We start from the raw sequence: 18,630 nt of genomic DNA, 5'->3' as shown, positions 1-18,630 counted from the left end.
CTACAAAACAATTGATAAAAGCATTCTGGCCAATTCTCCTTCACATAAATCCTGTGCTTACATCTTTTTCTTGGTTGCATTAAGCTCATCAGCCAAACTTGTCTTTTCTGCAATTTGCTGATTAAGATAATTGTGAAATTCTTCCAATTTCTTATCTTGTTCAATGCACACTTTTCTTAAATCTGATGCTTCTTTTATGGCATTGGACAATTCATTTCTAAAAAACAACAAAATTATGAAAGAGAAAATTAAGTTCATGAGACAAAATGCCCCACTGCTGTTGAAATAAAATTTCTGTAACTGGTTAAGTGCTTTTATGGCCTTTTAAAAGAGAGTGGACAATTAAATGGAAAGAAGTGTTCGTATTGTGAACAGAGAGACAGAAAGAACAATAGATTGCTGGTAGTTGATCTTCTTCAATGGTAACTGTAAACATTACGAGGAATTTCAAGACAGACCAATGAAACTTTACTCCAGTGGTCAAATATTTTGCACAGTTTTCTAGTGCTTTTTAATCAAAACAAACTGAAACTCCACTAAATAAAAAAGTAATTGACTTTTCATCACAAGAAAAGCTTTGTATTAACAGTAAATTATTTGTACTTTGCTTTAGTAATCACAGGCCATTAAGGCAGAAGGGTTTTGAAATGTTTACCTAGTTTGTTGAAGAATGTCTCGTAGCTCACGAACTGCATTCTCACCACTGTTTAATGACTCATCAAAATCTTGTTCAGGATTACCTCTGTATCCATCAGGCATCCCCAAGTATGATGTTTGATCAAGAGGAATACCAATTGTGTTTGACAATGTTTGATTTCCAGAACAGTTCTACAAAATCAAATGGCAAAAATGAACCAACAAAAAATTAAAAACAAACTAGAAGGGTGGCTTAGCACATTTTACTATAGCATATACACTACAACCTATTCTGCAAACTGTAATATATTCTCTATATTTATTTATATTGGGTCCTATATTAGCCAACATTTTTTATAATCTTGATTTGTTTCTGCAGGCAGAAACTCATGGGTCCCCAAAACCGCAAAGTTGTAAACAGACAACCATAAGAAACGATGCTATAAAGTCAAACACAGTGATTGGTAGTGTTCCTAAAAAAAAAGTTATGTAAAGTACAAACTGTCTAAATCTCATGCAATTGAGACATTGTTATAAGTTTGTGTGCCTAAATACCATAAAACACTGACATCTCAAAATGGCATATTATACAAACTGTCAAAATGTATTGTTGATTAATTCACACATTTTGGGGGGTTGGTAGGGTAAATAATAGGGCTGCAGGGTGAAACACAATATTCGACAGCTACAAATGCCAAATTCAAAAAAACTATCAAAAATTCATCCAAATCGGCCGTTTTTTAAAAAATAGGTGGCTTAAGCAGTAAATATTGGGCTACATGGTGAAACACAATAATCGACGCCCTAAAATGGCATAATGAAGAAACTGTCCAAATTTTATCCGAATCGGCCATTGTTTAAAAAATCACCCATTTTAGGGGTCTACTGGGGTAAATATTGGGGCTACAGTGTAAAACACAACAAATGATGCCCTAAAAAAGCACAATGAACAAACTGTCCAAATTTCATCCGAATCGGACATTGTTTAAAAAAATCACCCATTTTAGGGGTCTACTGGGGTAAATATTGGGGCTACAGTGTAAAACACAACAAACGATGCCCTAAAAAAGCACAATGAACAAACTGTCCAAATTTCATCCAAATCGGACATTGTTTAAAAAATCACCCATTTTAGGGGTCTAGTGGGGTAAATATTGGGGCTACAGGGTAAAACGCAACAAACGATGCCCTAAAATGGCACAATGAACAAACTTTTCAAATTTCATCCAATTCGGACATTGTTCAAAATTTACCCATTTTAGGGGGCTAGTGGGGTAAACACTGGGGCTATCGAGTCAAACTAAACAAATGGCACATCTACATAACTATATCTACCATCTGTGAAAATTTCATCCAAATCCATCAAACATTTCAAGGCAAAACGAGGTGGACAAACTTTAGGCAGAAAAAAAAAAAGAAAAAAAAAGAATAAAAAGAAAAAAAAAAAAAATCGAGTAAAATCAATATGTGTCCCCTTCAGGGAAGGGGACCCATAAAAAGTGAATACCTCTGGAACAATTTGTGATTGTCTCCGTGGTGTGTCTCGAGCACCATCAGTTGCAACTGCATTCAACTTGCGCGGAGATGATCTGTATGTCATGATCAAGTTAAAAGCAAACAAAACCACAATAGTTTGTTATGTATGTTACTAATTTATTTAAAATCTCATGATAAGATTTTTTGCGTTGAATATCTTAAATGATTTATTTGCAGCACCTTTCTCAATGAATTGTTAAACCACTTACTTCTTAAAGTATTTTCACTTACCTTGACCGCCTCTTTCTACTTTTTGAAGGTTTATAATGGTATGATGAGTGATATTCAAACCCATATTCATCCTCAAATTCATTACTGGATGATGAACTTTCTGAAGGAATATCTTCATGGAAACTTGTGTGGTATTTATGCTGTCTCTTCTTTGTGCGTAAATCCTGGTAAAAGTTTTAAGTTTTTAATTGTTTGATCATAGTAGTATCAATGTGTAAAAGATTGCAAGAGATCGTACCTGGATAATTTTATCTTTTGTAGCAATTTTTTTCAAAAGTTTGTGAATTTGTTGTTGTAGATCTGAAATGTTTTCATGGGCAATGTTTGGTTCTTCTTCTCCACTTGAACTAAAACAAAAAATCTATCAGTTATCATTTCAAGCTTAACACTTCCTTCAAATCAATAAAAAAAAAAACTTACCAAAAAGTTAAAACACTGCAGGAAGAAAGAAGAATGGGCCTTAAAGAATGAGAGTAAAAGAAAATGTGCAGTGAAAGAAATTTTGAGTGCAAGTAAAAAACAAACATGCAAAGAGGTAGTAATAACAAGAATTCAGACTTACTTTTCTGGTTGTTCATTCTGTGTATTGTTGAAGAATCTCTTCGTTTGCTGGTTTCTCAACTTGTCCTGAAGATCCTTGTTTATTCTGTTTTAAAAAGTTTGTAGTTTTATAATCACTACTTGCACCTTAGTTAGTAAGTTATGTACATCCCTGCCAAATGTGTAGAAAAAGTATTGAATTCAAAATTACCAACCTGGCTAATTTGTCAAGTTCTAATCTGAGCTTTGTTTCCAAATTCTGCAAAAAGAGAGTAATTTTATTGATCACTTACGAATTACTTAAATCAAATATCTTACATTCATTTCTTGTTCCTTTCTTTTTAAAAGCTCTTCAACTTGATGAATTCGAACATCTTGATGTGCAAGTTTCTGACTACTTATTTCTGCTTTTTTTTCTCCAGTTTGCAATGCCCTTTCAAGTTCGTCTCGAAGTTCATTTATATCAAGTAACGCTTTATCTTTTTCTTCATTTGCATTCTGAAAAGTTGCCATGTAGTTAGCAAAAAGTAAAAAAAAATGACAAATCATTGTCTGTTGACATTAAGCCCACTTACTTGTAGCTGTTGCTCTAAAGTTTTGATTTTAGATTCATAATCATTCTCACAAAGGCTTGTAAGGGAACCAAATTCACTGCTAGAGCGGCGGCGCAAAGTACGTTGCGCTAATTCAGCAAACTTTCGCTTTTCTTCATCAATTAACTGTTGCAGTTCATCACGTTCATTTAAGGTTTTTAAATATTCCTCTTCTTTTGCCTACAAACATTTTTTTAAACAAATTAAACTGGGAACAACAAAAGTTTAATCACAAACAACTTTAATTCACCTTCAGTTGACGAACTAATGACTTATAATCATTTTTCATTGACTCCATTGCAGCATCTCTTTCTTTAATTTGAGTGTCCAAGTGTGCAAGAGATTCATTGTACTCTTCCAACTAAAAGAAATAATATAATTTTTTTTTGGACAAAGTTCTCAAATAATACAACTTAAAAATGTTTTTTACCTGCTGTTGTAAGCTTTCTATAAGCCGGTCTTTTTCTCGTACTTGAATGTTTGTCTCCCGCTTAAATTTCTGATGTTCATCTTCTGAATGTAGCTTACCATCCAATGCATCCTACAAAGGACACAAGGTAAAAAAGAGAGCAAATATAAAAGATATTTGAACAGAAAAACAAAGTAAACACCTGCAGAGCACCATCACTGTCTTGAAGTTGACTTCTCAAGGCAGCAATCAAGGAATCCCTACTTGATGACTGTGGCTGAAGCACCACAAACACAAAATAAGTAAAAAAGTACAAAATTTTTAAATAGACACCACAAACAGAAAAAAAGTAGTTTCAACAAAAATTCAAGAAATGCCACATACAAAACAAATAACTGTCATAAACATTCTAGATTGCAATTGATCACAGAAAGGAAAATGGGTCACAGTTATTTATTTACAACCTTTTGTCTTTCAAGCTTTTCCATATTTGACAGAAATTCTTCTTCTTTCAACTCATAGGTTTTTAATTCTTCAATCAACCGTTGGATTTCTTCATCTTTCTTTTTCAACATTTGGGTTAGACCCTGAAAGATGTAAATGGTTTAGTTTTTCGTTTTTTTGCCAGATATAAATATTTTAACATACAGTTATGGCTCGGTCCCGTTTGTTCATGTCTTTTTTCATTTGACCTTCAACACCTTCCAGATTTTTTAACTGCTGTTCAAGTTCAGATTTGAGTTGATCATTTGCTTCATCTGAGTCTTTAAGAGCATCCTTTAAATCCTGCATAGATTTTGTTTTGTTACTGAATACAGGATTTTTTTATCTTCAGGAAAACAATATTACTTACCTTCACTTCTGTCTCCCTTTTCTCCAGCTCTTCTGTAATTTGTCTTGTAGCCAATTCATATTCATCAAGTTTTTGTTGCTGCTCCGTAATATGTTCCTGTGCAAAGTATGTAGACTAAAGTGATATGTTTTACAGATAATAATATGTTCGTTAAATTGCATGAATCAAGCATGCACATCACACAAAACATGTCAAACATATAATCCCAGCGATGTAAAACACACATGACATGCTTTAAATACAGAACCCAAACATAAAAGAACAAGTAAAAAAGTAAAAACAAGTTTAAAATGCATTTCCTCTTTACAGAATGTTGCATTTGCAGCAATGATTAGGAAGCATTTGCTCTTTTTCAGAATCCCAAAAGAAATATAAAATCATGAAAAACACACGATAAGAGTATCAAAAAAGAATATCTTCATGATGCAGAAATGTACACAAAATTACAAAACAATAGCATAATTTACTAGGATTTGGATACTCCAAATCACAAAAGTAAGCTATGTAATTTTTGAAGAACACCTGAAACAAGAGACAATTTTTATCATGCTTGGCACTGAAAATCTGAAACAATCCATTCATGATGCCAGCCAATTTACCTGGTATTCATCTTGTAACATCAGCATATCCTAATGATTCACAATTGACAAAATTCTACTAAACACCAATGCAGAAAACACAAGAATACAACACATGATGGGACAGGACTTTCACAGATTCATTTAGTTTTGCACCAACACTTCTGTCTTTTGTACCCAAATTTTGCTCAAGTTAATGTTGTTTAAATACATTTTATTTTAAAACAATAATTATCCTAGGTTATGTGTGTTTAAATACTAGCGCTTCATATGTTTCTGTTAGTTGTTGTTTTTTGAAAAATATTTGTTAGGTTTCAGTTACACTGCTCACATCTAGCATTGTCTCAGGGCACAAAAGTGTGGCAGTTACATGTTGTGATATGCTTGGTAGTTATATATGTGTAGTGAAGAGGTAGCCTACATAAACACAAACAAAAGACAGACAAAACTGGACAAAACAAGCGAGTCTTTTTTATGGCAAAGCTGAAACCCAGAAGTGCTCATATAGTTTTCTCTTTTGTTCTAAGTATGTGGAGGACATTCAAATACTAACATACCTGGTATGCTGTTTGTGTCACATCTTCATGCCTCTGGCTCTGTTTAAGTTTTTCTTCAGTTTCCTAAACACAAACATTCATCACATAATAAAATTTAGAAGATGACTTTCCCTGCCATTTCACTGTAATATATTTTGGCTTAATAAATGTTATTTTCCACATGTACATTTTTCACAGCAGATAAAATTTTAAACACTTTTATTGCATTATAATTTCCTTTGCATATTACATACATTTTTACTGACAGAATAACATCAAAATTTAAACATAGAATACACTAAAACACTGTTTTTGTTCAACAGAAGAATCACACATTCCCAGGTTATTTACTGTTACCACACAATCTGGCTTAAAATTTGATGCTTTAAGGCAATTTTTGTACCTTTAATGCCTTTCGAAGGTTCTCAGTTTCTTTTTGTAACGGCACAACCTCCTGATTGTAAATAGTTTCTTTTTCTTCATTCATAAGTTCTATGAGGGTTTGTTTTGAGCTTAGACTGTTTTTCAATTGTACTATTGTGCTGCAAAAAATATTTGTAAATACTTAGATGTGATTTTTTCATTATTAAAAGTTAGTTTACCTGTCCTTGGTCGTCAGTTCATCATTTAAAAACTGCATTTGTTCTGACATTTCTTTTATCTTTTTCTCATCCTCATTCAAACTTTTACCAACTGCGACAAAAAGTCATTTATCATTTTGTTACACTATTTACACTGGATCCAGAAGAGATTTTACATTACCTCGTGCTTTGTCAGCCAATTCATCTCGTAGTTTTTGAGTCTCATTTTTTTCTTGCTCAAGCTCATCAAGAAGATTTTGACGTTCCTCTTTTATTTCCTCCAGTTGCTTTTTCATTTCCAGGGCCTGTTGTAAACATTCCTCAGCATCTTGCTTGGCTGCCCGGAATTCCTGAAGTTTCCAAGCAACAAGCAACAAACAATTAACAAGTAATGTAGCTGATAAACTTGCAAGCAACACTTGTAGCGGCACGAATGATTGTTGCAACACACGAAAAATAATTGCAAGTCAAGCCTGGAACTCATTCTTTATTGTTAAATATTTTGCCCAGACAAGTGTTTATTTTAGCTCTTGGAAAAAAATAATACCTTTTCAGCATACTGTACTTTATCATTCATCATTTCACGGAGTTGTATTACTTCTTGTTCTGCCTCATTTCGAGCCCTTTGCATTTCAGCTGGTCCAGCTGATTCCATGCATGCAACTGCATTCCTAAATATTTTGTGTAGTGATAAATATTTGGTACATTTTGAACACATAACAGAATAGCATAACATACGATGCTTTAATAAGAAGGCCATTTTTATCCTGCAGATCCTTTTTGAGACTGTCACATTCAACCTTCAATTCAATATTCTGCAGAAAAAGCGAAAATTGTTAACACACAGAAACAGGTTACCATTAAAAACAGATATTTTACAACAAGAGCACAATATAAATATATAATAAAAAAGATTAACAATGCACTAATTAGCAAAAACTTCTAAAAAGCACCTGTGTAATTTTGCCAATATGAAGTCTATGTAAAGCCATTGAAACAAATATGAAAAACACTAATGTTTTTCAGGCTAATCAGCACAGTTCCTATATTGTATTCAAAAATTATCTGAAAACGCAATAAACTAATAGAAGACAAGAAAATGATAGAAAGTCGCTTAACTACAATCTTGACTGCCAACCTACTTGGCAGAACTACGCATCAAAGCACCTAACAGCAAATTGTGGGAGCGAGAAAGGGCAAATAAATTTGGAACAGTAAGAAGGACATTATGAGAGTAAGTCTGTTTGTAATTCATTTGTTTTGGATGAGTCGCAAAGCTTATAGCAGTTAAGTCTAAACTTGCCCATTCAGTGGTGCCAGTGGCTTTATAAGACATGATAGACGATGTGTTCTTCAGCCACACAATATTTGCCTTTAGTAAATAGAGTGGAAAACAATGAAATGGCCATAAATGTCAGCAGTGGTGGTTACACAATTATGGCTGGATAAATATTTGACAATTCTTGACCAAAAAAATCTCTTTTAAAATCAAAAAACAAATATATATGCCTAAAAACTTAGGGGAAGTGCAATTACGACACAATAAACACTTCAGAGTGGTTTTCCCTACAAAACCATTCCGTTTACTCTAAAGTCCACATGACATCCCTAAAAACTTATATCCTGCATGAAAACAAACTTTTATCAAAATTTGATGATTTTAAAAAAATGTTGTCATCACCAAATCCAGCCATTGCTTTTTACAAAATTTACTCATTTCTGGACAATAACAGTTAAATGGGGGTAAAAATGTTCACACAATTTGAACTAACATTATAAGAATCTTGATTAAAAATGGCAAATGGCTACAAACAAATAAATATTAATAAGAGTGAAAAACAATGAGCCTTTCTGTAAATTAGGATCAAAAATAATAAGTTGCTTTAAAACTGTACTATTTTTATTGGATAAACACACTGCTTACTGTTTTTAATAGTTGTTCATGGTCACCATCAAACTGTTCCTGCATTCGTTCCTCCATGTAAAATATCCGAAGCTTTAAACTGAAGTTTTCTTTTTTCAGGTCAGATATTTGCTGAAAAGTGATTTATGTTGATTTTGTTTACGGTGCTACTTTAGGGTGAGCTAGGCAATGCCTGATAACAAATTTCCAAGCCAACATGTTTCATTAATCATGACAAACTATAACATTAAGTACAACTTACTGTGCTGTAGTCTTTCATGTTGTGGTTGGTAACAGGGGAAAGTCTTTCTCCAACAACTTTTAGGACTATAAAACAACAATTTCTTACGTTGAACAATTTAGTAACAAACACTAATTTATGGATCGAAGAAAAACTTATTAGGTTCTTAGTCTTCGTTGCATTTTTTTTAAAGAGGTTTTGACAGTAGCGAAACTATTGTGAAGGTTAGTTTATCAATACTTTTTTAAGTCCTGTATTAACAGATTTTAAATACAATTTTGTCTGGTAAACCAACTTTTAACAATAATAATGTACCTGCAGGATAGATGACACCAGGGTCACTGTTGGGTGTATCAACATTTGCTTCTCTGCTTGCCTTGACTGGAGTGGCAAACCCAGATGTGTTGGGGTATTGAGACATATTCATGCTAAAGATACAAAATTGTTATTTATACAATTCAACCATAGTGAATACAAATTGTAGTTATGGATGTCATTAGTCCGTAATTTATCTAAAATTTTACATACATAGGCAAACTTATGAAGCTAAAAACATAAACTTTCAGCAGCAAACAATTATTATGATACAATCCTGAACAACAAAAACACAAAATATAGGATTCAAAAGTCTGTGACAAACATTTATAAAATACAACACTTATCAGTCAAGGGGCAATTCATGGTTGAATTGTTCACCTCAAATGTTGTCAAGTACTTGTTAACAAAATTAAGTGTTATTTAAGAATGCACTTCCAATCTTACATACAATATATATATTTTATTTATGCCTTTTACAAGCACAATGTTGGAATCCTACAAAAATGTCTTTAATTTCAGTGGACATAGAGTACATATAGACCCCTTTAAAATAAGGTGCATAATAAGATTTGAACAAAACCTGTATAATACACTATACAGAAGTCTTGAATTGTGCAAAGTTTAAAAACAGTACATTTTTGTGCCCCCAAAAAATGTCTTTAAAGCTCAGTTTTGTGTTTAATCAAGGATATATGTGCTAAAATAAAATTAGAATGTCAATGTATGTAGTTACACACATAGAATAAGTTGATACAAGACAATAAACTTAGTGGATACATATATTATATTCATATGCTATGCTAAAATTATGTCAAGAACAGTGTTTAACAAGTTGACCTAATATTGGGTGACACTAATTTGAAGCAGTTAGTATACATCAATGACTCAGTCAACAACTATTGAATATATGGATCATAACATTCTGATACTGTATTGAAACTATCCCAATAAACTTGAAAGACATACACAAGGGGTTTGTGAATTAACCAGTCTGTTGTCCAAGTCCAACTGTGCCATTCGAAGACTGCCTAAAGACATTTGCTAACATAATCACAATAAGCACAAAGCTATTTGCAACCAACTGTTAAGTATATACTGCACAAAATTATCGCTGGTGCATCAAAATAGAGCAGACAGACCACTAAAATGTGGGAGCACAGAATGACTAATTTATGACATTGCAGTCTGCACTGCACAAGCTCCTTTGAAGTATAATAGTATTAAGGATATTTGTTATAGTAATCTTTAATAGAATTAAAGAGGGTTGAACAGGAATTAGTCATACTTCAATACAACCTAGAAGATATCATAATCTTTGAAGTCATGCCTTAACATTAATTTAAATCAAATCCTATGCATTTTTATTCGAATTAGATTAAAAATGAAAAATTCATTTCAACACTGCAATATAATTTCATGGGGGCATGTTTAATAATAAAGTGATAAATAATTTACTGCAATAGTTACAAATAATGTAAGGTAAAAGCAACACAGAGCATAACAACTATCAAAACTTAATAACTTTTAAAAGGTAACAACTTACACTGCTCAAAACATAAACTGACCAGACTAGGTGGTAGCCATCACCGATTAATTACCCACTATCCAAATAATTGCACTAATTTTCCCATTTGAAACATCACACATGATTCACACTTGACAGACAAGTTATTTACCTGTTCTTTGCCTCAGTCCAAGATTTCAAAAAAGGAAACATCACTGGTAAAAAAATAATCCTAATCCAGATAAAATCCACAGCAGAAAGTTTTGATATTACAGTTTCAGCCGATGCCGTTTCATTTTGCTCAGAAACTTCATTGGTATTAAGGCAAATTCAACACGTAAGTGTGAACCGTGCGTTCAACAACGCAACAAACTGATGAATCGGAAAACTAAACAGATGCAATCAACGACTCAGGGAATATCAGCTGGATGTCGCGAGCATAAATGAACTTCAGTTTTAAAATATCCTGTTAATACAGATTAGAGAGTGTAAAAACTCATCGGTATTATGGTGACGAATGTACCCCCTTCGTCCAATGACACTCCGCAATTACGACACAAAAGGAAACGAACACAAACCGACCCTAGACGTTTATCACACTGTCAAACCGTCATTAGTCAAACTGCCGCCGGCAATGTTATCTAGATTTACGTGAGTTGCTGTTGTCACTGTCTTTGCTGTTCACACAATAAATTTTGTAAACCCTAACTGCGAAAAACACGTGTCACTATTGTTAATCTGCACTAACACAAGTAGTTTCCTGCAGCTCTATGTCTGTTATATCAGCGTAGCAAACCGTTCATAGGAAACCAACAGGGGCAAGTCGAACTAAAGGTGAATGCGGTTGTCGCTTAACACACCCGTTGCAAGCCATCAATGTCACTGCTTAATGAACGTCGATGTCCTTAGTCAGCTTTTCCCTCGAGTATCCTCGCCCCGCATTACGAAGCGCTGACGCGATTCAGCCAATCTTACGAGTCGAATTAGCAACCCTTCTATAACCGTGTTACAGGACACAATGCCGACTTCCAATTTTAGTCATAAATAAGCTCACAAATCTTCACACGATTTTTCAAGCCCTGCGCATCGAACAATGAAGCTCTCCAGAGACGCAAAGGTCGTTTAGTCAGCTGGTCACACTTCGTCAGCTTTGGCATTACACTTACTTTGGGTTTGTTATGCCGCGAGGAGTTCATCTTCCCGGTGGTGCCATATGTTTTTGTCACAGTACGTATGTTCGCTCAAAGATTTTATTTATCAAATTTTAGACGGACTTTAGCGTGCTTTTAACATTGAATAACCTGATTTTGTTTCAATTAAAATTCCCGAGACAAATTGCGTAGCTGGAGATTAAGAAAACACGATGGTTTAATGTCAAAGGCAGATTGCGACGTTTATTCTCTATGTATAGAGTTGATGGCAGTTGCGCAGTGAAAGCGCTGAAGTGGCATTTTTGTCTGGTAAAGATGTAGTGAAGTTCACACTGTGCTTGACGTATCCGAGACCACAATGTTGAATAGAATCGATAATTAGTAGGGCGATTATTTTTTGACCAAAAAAGCGAAAATTTTTGACTTACAAATTAAAAATGTTGACTTTAAAAAAAAAATTGACAAAATTTTGACGCATGAAGAACTCAAGTAGTTAAATTACGCATTATTGAACAAAAAAGTAAAATATAGCTGTAGGCTAATCTAACTACAACAAAGAATGTGCACAAATATAGCAGAAGGGCAAAAATCTGAACACAACAAAAATTGTTCAATACATTTGTCTAAGGAAAGATTTATGAAGTATCTAAAGCAAAACCGAAGCAAGAGCTGCACTTAAACTACAGCTGCCGTAAAATGACTTAGGACCTTCCAAAAATTTTACACGTTTTGAGGTGTGTTGAGCATCACACCAGGGGCTGATCTAGAAAAAAATGGATGGGGGGGTCCAACAATTATTTGGGAAATTCCCTGATGCGAGACTGACGTTATATAATACGATTTGGGTATTCATAACAGAGATTTGGGGTTGGGAAAAACTGTTTTTCTATCATGGACGCACAAAGCTTGTGATGTTGCATTATTTATAAATTCAAAAACATAATCCATAGTTACCGCCCTGATCATTCGCGTTTCTTTGAGTAAGAAGTTTAAACGACATTGCTTTAACACAACACAAAATGTTTACCGATAAATTTTCTCAGCGGGCCGCAAAATGAGGAACTTTTTTACACTTAAACCTGAATTTGCTGTTTAATCGTCATGGCGTTTTGAGACCTGAATATAATTACCCCAATGCACCTTTGAAGTCGCTCTGTTCTGATGTTTGCTGAAAAAAATCAACGCGTTTACATCCCAATACGCCTGACGCGAAATACTTAATTTAACTTCAAAAGGCAAGTGGTTCGTTGCCAATTTCGTTTTCTAGTTCAAAACGACGCGTTAAGCGGCAGAGTGCTTTGTCCAGAATTGCAAGCAGGTTCAAACCAGAAAGTATAAGACCTCCACATAACTCGCAACTTTGGCATGCCGCAAAGGCGAGCGAAATCTTTTTTTACCAGTTGTCCAATACATAAAAAAAAGAAAAACAACTATTGATTTTATAGCGAAATCGTCAAAATTTACAATTATGGGTCTTGGCTTCACTATCTAGCAAAAACTGCTGTTGCAAGATAAACGCGACTGTCAGGTAATCAAAATACATTGGTTGCTTAATTTTTTTTACAAGGACTGAACGCCTTTTTGAAACGATGGTTAACCTTTAAAGTTGCCCAACGTTACGATTTACATCCTCGAATATTTGTGACAAACAATTACGTGTTTGGTACGTCATAAACAATTCAGCATTAAACGATTTAATTTTAAACAGTTCAGTTTAGATTTGACATTGTTTAAATGCGAAAACAGTTTAATACATTACATTTAGTGCAGTCAGCACTTTTGACTTCAGCGTCCTTGGCGGATAATCACTTTTGTATTGTCAGCGCAATAAACTCTTCATGTTAACTCTTGTTACTTTTTTTTTAAAGTCAAAAAATAATCGCTCTAATAATAAGTTAACTTTAATCAAGTATCACTTTACTTCTAAGAACAAAATATTGTAAGTCTCAATACAATCTGACTCTGATTTTAAATGCATTTATCAATGCACTTAAAAGTTGTTTTTTTAACTTAATTTTGCTCCACTAGTATTTACACCACAAGCATCTTACCAAATATTTTATTGCCGAAAGCAGGATTTCTCAAGCGGGTGCTCCATGGCCTCCTAAGGGAGGCACCAACATATATAGTGACACCAATTTATAGACAAGTGTTTTAGGCATTCTCATGCTAAATAAGGCTGTGTGCTATGCGACATAACACATTACTTAAAGTTTCACAAGTTTACTATCTACATCTTTGATAGAAAGAAGCCACTGGCTCTGAGTTTAGTTTTAGGTAAAAGTACCTTGGTTCCCATTAGGTAAAAGTAGCTGGTACTTCTTGTGACATTAAAATGCCTTCTTTTTTGTACTGTAAGTATCTGTTTTTGGAGATAAAGACTCCACACATGTTTATGCATGATATTTTTTGTCAACATTTAAAGTTGAACTTGACCACACAAAATAGCACAGCTTAACCTTGTGGCACAGCTAACTGTTGCCATTACATCATAGATGTAGATGTTGTGCAAATTGTGAATCGCCACAGTTAAACAAAATTGTCAGGCTAGACAACTGGTGGCATGACCAGATCAGTTTGTAATGCATCATCTTTACCACAAACATGTCATATGAACTGACAATTTTAAGATTAGAAGATATGTTACAACAGGACAACAAACATACATGTATCAATAAAGCAATTTATTCATTGACTGGTTAACCAAACCTTGCCACTCTAAATAAAGAAAAAATACTCTGTGGGTTAACCAACGGAAAATGGAGGTCAAAGGTTACAAGCTGTTATATTTTGCAGGGCACATGTGCATCACAAGCTTGTTAAATTTTGATAATTTATTGAACATATTTTTTGAGTGTATTTGTCACATATTTAACGATGCCCTACACTGATACTTTGCCTTTTTCCTTGTTCATTTCGTTGCATGTCATACTTATGTTACGTCACATAGCTGATTGTGTCGATATGTGGTGTGATGTTGTTTACATACGGGACATTCATTCTATTATTGAGTTGATGAAAACACCATGTGTTGTAACAGCGTGTGGCCTGATTATAAATATAAATACAGAGCAAGGTAAAAATTGAAGTGTCCGAACCCTCACGTGTATGCAAGGCAGGCAAACCGTGACAGTATTGCAAAACATGTCCCATACCCCAAGACAATGGTTCTTAACCGGTGGAAAATTTCCCACTAGTGGGAACAAGACAGTGGTTCTTAACCGGTGGGAAATTTAATGTTTTCAGAGGGAAATTATCTAAGACAGGTAACCAAACTCGGGCCCGAGGGTCGAACCCGGCTTTGAATTAATCGTTGAAAGTTACTTTACTAATATTTTTCCGCAAAAAGATGTAAGATTTCAGCAGGGCTTACAAGACACATATTAATCCAAAGGCCGTTTGTTACATCACAGACAAGACAAAAAGTATCAATGACTTTGCTATTGTGCGCGAATAAAAGCCTTTCCTTTATTGATTGTGATGCAATAAATTACTATTGCAAGTAGAGGACACTCTTCAAAATTCCAAAAATGTAATCTCTCACAGAAGCACTATTTAAACTAAATAAGATTGCAGTATACCTTTGGAGTTCCAGACCAAATCACTTCACAAAATTATTTCATTAAAGAATATTTTTTTTGTTAGCGGAGGGCACAAAACATCATTATAAAAATAGCAGGGGGGGAATTCGAAGTTGGTGGTTGACTTTAGTGGGAAACCTCACCAAAAAGGTTAAGAACCACTGCCCCAAGATTTCGTAAATCTTTTTTCAACAAACAAAAAGTAACAATTCCCAACATTTCTAATAATCACTATGAATATTACCTCATGTCAAAGTTGAGAGGAAGAGTGGGATCTTCCCCAATTATGGAATCCATTTGTGTATATTTGTGGAGGCAAGAAGTTGCATCAAATGCTGTTGACAGATGATTGTTCACATATGATTGTATTTGCACAAAAATGGCTTTAAAGTTAGCAGCAAATATTAGACCTACATACTGAAACAAAACAGAAACAAAATGTTAAGACTGCAAGGTAAAATGTAATATACTGTGCACCTGAATATTTAATTCCCATTCACGCAAATCTATATCAATTGGCACACAGTGAACATAACAAACCCTTTTGGCAAACTTATTTTGTTCTTAACGCTAGCAAGAGGCATTAAAACTGCATTAAAAATGCAAACTAGTCACTTTCTCTTAATTCACTGGTAAACACACTATCGTATATCGTTGCAGACCAACTTCAATGCAAATGTGTGTTTGACTATGTTATGCTTATTGCTTAGGCCTGCCATACGTCCTCTTTTTGGAGGACATATCCTCCTTTTTAACAAAAAACAAGTTGTCCTCCGAGAACAAGAAAAATGCCCAAATGTCCTCCTTTTAAAGGAATTTCTGATTTATCAAATACATATGTGACAATTGTGCTATTCAAAACAGCAAAATATAGATCTCCAGCTTATTTTTTAAAGAATACAGGTTTTCCTTTTTAAAAATACAAGCTTATTTTAATGTTGTGGTGTGATAAACGTCAAACTTTATCCAAACTATATTGTATATAATTTAATTTCTGAAGCTTTTATTTTTTTGGGGCCTTAAATTGTTTTTCCATGTTCTTTTCAACAATGTGTCCTCCTTTTGGGGGATGGAAATTATGGTAGGCCTATTATTGCTTCTTGTAACACAATAACACATTACACATGCAAAACAATCATTGATAAATAATATTAGAATCTTTCCGGTACGAATAAAGTCACATAGGGTTAATTTATGTCAGCTTGCAGTGACAAACTACACATAGATAACGACCAAATTCTTCAAACATACACTCACCCACACACCCCAACACAAAAGCATACCTAAAGGTAATGCGTGATGACAAAAGTGCAATTTAAATTATTTTACGCCAACACAATAATATACATACAAAAACGTAACCGATAAAAGTTTTGAACGATTTCGTTCGCCATTTTCTCAGAATAAAAAAATACCACACTTTATTTCATACAGAGAAAAACTACTGAAAAAAGGAGTATTTCCTTTGTAAAATGAGTTGCCATTCAAAAGAGAGTAAAGTGCGATTCCGATTAAACTGTTTTGTTGGTCCACTTTTCACTATTTTTGCGGCGGTTCGGATTTCTTTTTAAAAAAGCAAGGCTGCTAGATGATTTCGAATCCAAAGGCTTAGCGATTTTCTCTGCGTACGTGGTTTAAACTATTCCTCTTTCGTTTGCTTATCTCAAAACTTCGGATGAATTTATCTGCTGAATAGTTTAATGTAGAAAAAATAAGCTGCAGAAAGGTGAATCTTGATTTCCAAATGAACTTTCCTTTTGGGCAACATTTATTTACATGCCTAGAAACCCAAAGTAAATAATAAAGTTTTTTTTTAAATTCGACCTTTTCAACAACTATAAATACAAAACAGCTAAAAATAAACGATAAACACACATCTATGGTTTCCATTCAGGTCGATTTAGGCCATGTTTTCTCTGCTTTAACATTTTCTTCATTTCTGATTCAGAAATAGTTTTATGTGGCCAATTTAGGGCTGGTTTTAGTGTTGCTGCAAGATAATTCGGTGTTTGTGTGGCAACACCACTCTTTGGTCGACATTTGACGTGGTTTTTGCATAGCTTTTGCGCCATTGACGCTTGCTCTACGTAGGTTGAAGATGGTCTTTTGTCTTGGCTGGTGTCGTTGGGCTTAGATAATGATGTGGCTGATTTAACGGACTGCAACGAAACTTCAGAGACGGTATTAGAAGAAAGGGGTGAAGATACGTCTGGAGACGTGCTTTGGTCAAGGCAGCAATCCCGGTTAGTTCCAGTTTTCATGTCAGAAACGGGACACCTAGCAGATTGGGATCTCTGTTGACTTCTGTTGGCACAGCGTACATCGGTTGTGAAACCTGAATTGACCAAAAAATTTTTTCGCAGATATTAAATATTGTATAAAATCCATCAAAAAAGAATATGGTGTTTTAACATCGTTGACTATCAATTACTTCATTCTTGTTAGTTAGAGCCTATACCTTCTGTTGGTTTGATGTCAGTTTTTCTGTAGGCGCGTATGATTTCAATCCGTTCAACAGCATCCCTCGCACATTCCATGGCCACAGGTATGACACTGACGATTCCACCGAAATGATTTTTAGCTTCGTCGCAACTGAGATGATTAACATGACTATATGGAAACCTTGCTCGTAGACGAGATATGTCCTATGAGATGAAAACACTTTTCCTAATACCAGAATGAATTGGAGGCAACTTAATTGCTTTCGTTTTACCTGGCGGCTTTCCAATATTCGTTTCCATGTGAAGAAGGTTTTGTTCAATTTTTCGTCACAGTTTTGCTTTGTAAGCTTGGAGAGCAGTCGTCGAAATTCAGTAAGGTCTCTGACCAAGGTCAAAAATATATTAAAGATCCATTTGTCTGTTGCGTTATCCGAAACTTGCTCCGCGTAGTGGTAAACCTAGGACATTCAGCAGATTTTTAGCTTAACGGATTTAAGGATCCAAAGGCAAACTTTCAGTACAGTTTGGTGCACTATGTAAAAAAATATCCCTGTTTGTTTAATCCTCGTCAACTGGGACGTTTGGAATCGAAATTAGGTCTGCTGTCAAATCTTATTACCTGAGCAATCGTTGAGATTTGTCTTGCAGGTTCAAAGGCTATTTTGCGGCATCGATCCAAAGCTGTTACAAATATTAGCTGCTGCTGAGAGAATGTTTGAAAACGACTTTCCAAGTTCGTTAAAATGCCCCTTGTCTCGTTCATGATTCGCTTTGAGCAAAACAGTTAAACAAAAGTAGTTAGTGGTAAGATTATTTATGTATTAAACATAAATCGCAGTTTTACTGCCAGCAATAGTTACTTTTTGTTGGATTCGCTGGACAGCAGCTATTTGACAAATCCTGTGAAGCTAATCTCAACAAGAATCTAGCTGAATATGCCACTCGTTCGAAAAGGCACTTCAACACTCAACAGCCTTACCTTTTCTACAATGATTTTT

General features: G+C 34.4%; 2 protein-coding genes across 8 annotated transcripts in view; both read right to left on the bottom strand.

The window, feature by feature from the left end:
* LOC145205131 (uncharacterized) overlaps positions 1–15,601 on the bottom strand; it is a 25,219-nt gene extending 9,618 nt beyond the window's left edge. The window contains exons 1-27 of one of the 7 annotated variants that reach the window (XM_080077779.1): positions 15,436–15,601; positions 8,953–9,065; positions 8,659–8,723; positions 8,418–8,528; positions 7,232–7,308; positions 7,041–7,164; positions 6,675–6,843; positions 6,515–6,605; positions 6,316–6,454; positions 5,934–5,996; positions 5,398–5,427; positions 4,799–4,894; positions 4,594–4,731; positions 4,410–4,532; positions 4,148–4,222; positions 3,967–4,077; positions 3,787–3,897; positions 3,519–3,716; positions 3,262–3,441; positions 3,159–3,202; positions 2,966–3,049; positions 2,824–2,862; positions 2,642–2,750; positions 2,404–2,567; positions 2,144–2,225; positions 656–828; positions 62–217 (exon numbers count right to left, since the gene is read on the bottom strand). In XM_080077779.1, the coding sequence (XP_079933905.1) occupies positions 62–217; positions 656–828; positions 2,144–2,225; positions 2,404–2,567; positions 2,642–2,750; positions 2,824–2,862; positions 2,966–3,049; positions 3,159–3,202; positions 3,262–3,441; positions 3,519–3,716; positions 3,787–3,897; positions 3,967–4,077; positions 4,148–4,222; positions 4,410–4,532; positions 4,594–4,731; positions 4,799–4,894; positions 5,398–5,427; positions 5,934–5,996; positions 6,316–6,454; positions 6,515–6,605; positions 6,675–6,843; positions 7,041–7,164; positions 7,232–7,308; positions 8,418–8,528; positions 8,659–8,723; positions 8,953–9,065; positions 15,436–15,488 (2,918 nt within the window). In that variant the 5' untranslated portion in view covers positions 15,489–15,601. Of the gene's footprint in view, positions 1–61; positions 218–655; positions 829–2,143; positions 2,226–2,403; positions 2,568–2,641; positions 2,751–2,823; positions 2,863–2,965; positions 3,050–3,158; positions 3,203–3,261; positions 3,442–3,518; positions 3,717–3,786; positions 3,898–3,966; positions 4,078–4,147; positions 4,223–4,409; positions 4,533–4,593; positions 4,732–4,798; positions 4,913–5,397; positions 5,428–5,933; positions 5,997–6,315; positions 6,455–6,514; positions 6,606–6,674; positions 6,844–7,040; positions 7,165–7,231; positions 7,309–8,417; positions 8,529–8,658; positions 8,724–8,952; positions 9,066–10,498; positions 10,563–10,631; positions 10,978–15,435 lie in introns of those variants that run through there. The other 6 variants (XM_080077784.1, XM_080077778.1, XM_080077783.1 and 3 more) reach the window with 6 other exon arrangements.
* LOC145205132 (uncharacterized) lies at positions 15,602–18,630 on the bottom strand. Its single transcript, XM_080077785.1, has 5 exons — positions 18,493–18,630; positions 18,252–18,401; positions 17,905–18,090; positions 17,650–17,836; positions 15,602–17,526 (listed from the first exon to the last, which is right to left on the bottom strand). Exons 2-5 carry the CDS (start codon positions 18,393–18,395, stop codon positions 17,069–17,071), a joined length of 975 nt encoding a protein of 324 aa, XP_079933911.1. The 5' UTR covers positions 18,396–18,401; positions 18,493–18,630; the 3' UTR covers positions 15,602–17,068.

The sequence above is a fragment of the Phallusia mammillata genome, chromosome 8, assembly GCF_965637545.1.
Source record: "Phallusia mammillata chromosome 8, kaPhaMamm4.hap1.1, whole genome shotgun sequence".
NCBI lineage: Eukaryota > Metazoa > Chordata > Ascidiacea > Phlebobranchia > Ascidiidae > Phallusia > Phallusia mammillata.
Note: the sequence above shows the minus strand (reverse complement) of the source record. Positions and strands in the feature narration are given on the sequence as shown.